This window comes from Fukomys damarensis, unplaced genomic scaffold (genome assembly GCF_012274545.1).
Source record: "Fukomys damarensis isolate Sample0158 unplaced genomic scaffold, DMR_v1.0_HiC HiC_scaffold_28, whole genome shotgun sequence".
In the NCBI taxonomy this organism is placed as follows: domain Eukaryota; kingdom Metazoa; phylum Chordata; class Mammalia; order Rodentia; family Bathyergidae; genus Fukomys; species Fukomys damarensis.
This window is the reverse complement of record NW_022900940.1, coordinates 45,518,094-45,520,716: the sequence shown is the minus strand read 5'-3', so window position 1 is coordinate 45,520,716 and position 2,623 is coordinate 45,518,094. Positions and strand designations below refer to the sequence as shown.

General features: G+C 49.4%; 1 protein-coding gene across 1 annotated transcript in view; it reads right to left on the bottom strand.

Moving 5' to 3' along the window:
- Ptprg (protein tyrosine phosphatase receptor type G) overlaps window positions 1-2,623 on the bottom strand; it is a 532,317-nt gene that overhangs the window by 137,477 nt on the left and 392,217 nt on the right. Inside the window, 2 exon segments of the mRNA XM_033757017.1 lie at window positions 1,017-1,181; window positions 1,465-1,573. Of these exon segments, the coding sequence (XP_033612908.1) occupies window positions 1,017-1,181; window positions 1,465-1,573 (274 nt within the window).

The following is a 2,623-nucleotide window of genomic DNA, read 5'->3' as shown; positions in this document are numbered from 1 at the left end:
CTGCTGCAACACCTGCAGGCATCGCAGGATCCCGGCATTCACAGGCAAAGATTCTGGCATTTTCTAGGGAAAAGGTCCATCCATGGCTCCGAGAGGGAAGGAACTAATTAATGGGGAGGTGTGCAGGCTTCTCGTGGAAGGCGGGAAAGCTGAAGGCTGAGAACTACAGATGCCAGTGAGAAGCCTTGGACGAGCCAGGTGGGGCCCAGTGCCCATCGTGCACTTCTGAGCTGCCCCTACTGCCTGGCGCAAAGCCAACGGGGCAAACTACAGTCCAAAGTCAGGCTCCCTATCTTGGGAAACCAACCAGGTCAGAACGGAGACCACAGATAGGCTGAGGCCAGCAACACAGAAGGCATCCTTTTCGCAAAACTCTAACAGTTGATTTATGAAGTCTTTGTACTGACTATGCTATAAAAATATCAAATAGAAGAATGGATAATGAAAGCATAGTATATAAACACGGAGGAATATGATTCAACCATAAAGAATGAAATCATGTCATTTGCAGAAAAATGGGTAGAACATGAGACCGTAACATTGAGAAATAACAGACACCGAAAACTAAAGATTGCATGGTTTCTCTTATATGAGAAACCGACACTTTATATCAAAGAAAGAATAAAATAAAGAAGAGATGGTAGGAAACAAGAAAGCAGAGTTTCAGAGATGGCAAGGGAATCGGGAGAGGCGAGAGGTGACAGAGAAGAGGATACAGGGACTCAAAAATCAGCAAGATGTGTTAAATACACGTACCAAGTACCCAAAGCACACATACACTGATTAAAAGAAATGCATTCAAATGTTATATATCCAGATCGCTTTCTGAGCTCTTCAGCATGTTAAAAAAATTTTTTTTTTTTGGTACGGGGCATTGAACTCAGGTCTTTGTGCTTGTGATGCAGGCAGCAGCACCACTGAGCTGAATCCCCAGCCCAGTGCATTCAAATCTTATAGCAAGGCAAAGTCCTACGCGCTTACCCCTTGTTCTGGCCCAGAACTTTCCACCAGTCTCTAAGTCATCAGGAACATACACTTGTATTCCGGGGAGCTGGGGCTTGTGTGGCTTTCCAGTGGAAAGGTGAACTGAGCTGTCTGGGGCTCCAGTTCTTGAGAGAACGGTGAGCGGAGTACACTAGGAATCTGAAGAGGCCACCTGAGGTCACGATGGAGAGGTGATTCTGGGATTTGACACAGCGCTAGACTCGGGTGGGACGGCGGTACAAGGCCCAACGACCAATCCCCCCCAGTTGGAAAATACCAGTAAAGCCAACCATAGAACCTTGGCCTTTCCTTCCCTCTGGCCTATGAAGCTCCAAGCTCAAAGACAGGTAGAAATCACTGGGGCGGTCCAGGGGTGGTTGAAACCTTATGCTGGGTTCTACCCCGCCCAGGTCCGGAACAGAAAAAGAGAAACCACACGGGGATGATTTGGGGCAGGAGGGAGAGGTGAGCCAGACTCACCCTGAAAGAGCATCGTCTGGCTGAAGTCGCTGCGCATGTCATTGCGACACACGGCCTGGACACGGAACAGGTAGAGGCTGTCGGGCGACACGTGGCTGATGGTGGCTTTCTGCAGGGGAAGAAGGAGAGGGAGGCAATGGTTCTGAGCACCAGGGCACTATTTCCCTTCTCAAGTAAACCTGGGTTCCCGGCAAAGGCCGCAGCTCTGGTGCTTCCCAGCGATCAGACACGGCCTTGACAAAATAGCTGACTTTTCAGACAGGGTCTTGCTGGGCTTGAACTTGCCGTCAAGCTGCCTCAGCCTCCCACAGTGCTGGGCCTGCAGGTGTGCACCACCACGCCCGGCTGCCATTCGGACCATGGCGTGGAAGGCAGCCTTCGTGCTCTTTATACTCCCAGAGCGTGGACGGACTTCTGTCATACTTACTGTACCTCATAAGTTAGAATTATCTATCCCAGACAGACTCTAGAATTAGTAAACAGGTAATCTCCAGAAGCAAGGAGAATTCCTAATATCCAGAAATAATTCTCACGTGCCAATTCCTAGGCAGTGTGAAAGCTCAGTCACGTCTTCACTGTGGACGATATGGGGGACACCAGGGAGCAATGAATGACACAGGAACAGAGGTCCCTGACCTTGCTGTGTGATGCTGAGCCGCCGCTACCTTCCGCTGAGAGGTGGGGAGGAACAATAACCACTCATGGGTTTTTGTAGCAACAACCTTACACCAGCCAGGCAAACCTTGCTGACAGGTACACCAATGATGTGTGACAGTGGTCAAGCTGCCCCCTGCAGGCCAGATGTAGCCTGCCCTCTGTTCTGATCCATAAAGATTTATTGGCACATGGCCTAGCCCTTTGCTTATGGCTGTTTTGACCCCCCAGGGAAACAGACACACAGTTAGGACAGAAAGTACAAGATGCATTTAGCCTACAATATTTACTAGCTGGCCCTTTGTAGAAAAAGTGTCTGCCTATCTCAGATAAAACATCAACAGAGAAATACAAGTCGCCATGCCTGAATGTTTCATTTCAATAGCCTTTCACAGTAAGAAAAAGTAACACACCTAAAAAGCAGGTGGCAGGCCTGGGGATTTAGCTCAGTGGTTCCACCGCATGCCTCGCAAGCACAAGGAACTGAGTTCGATCCCCTGCACCC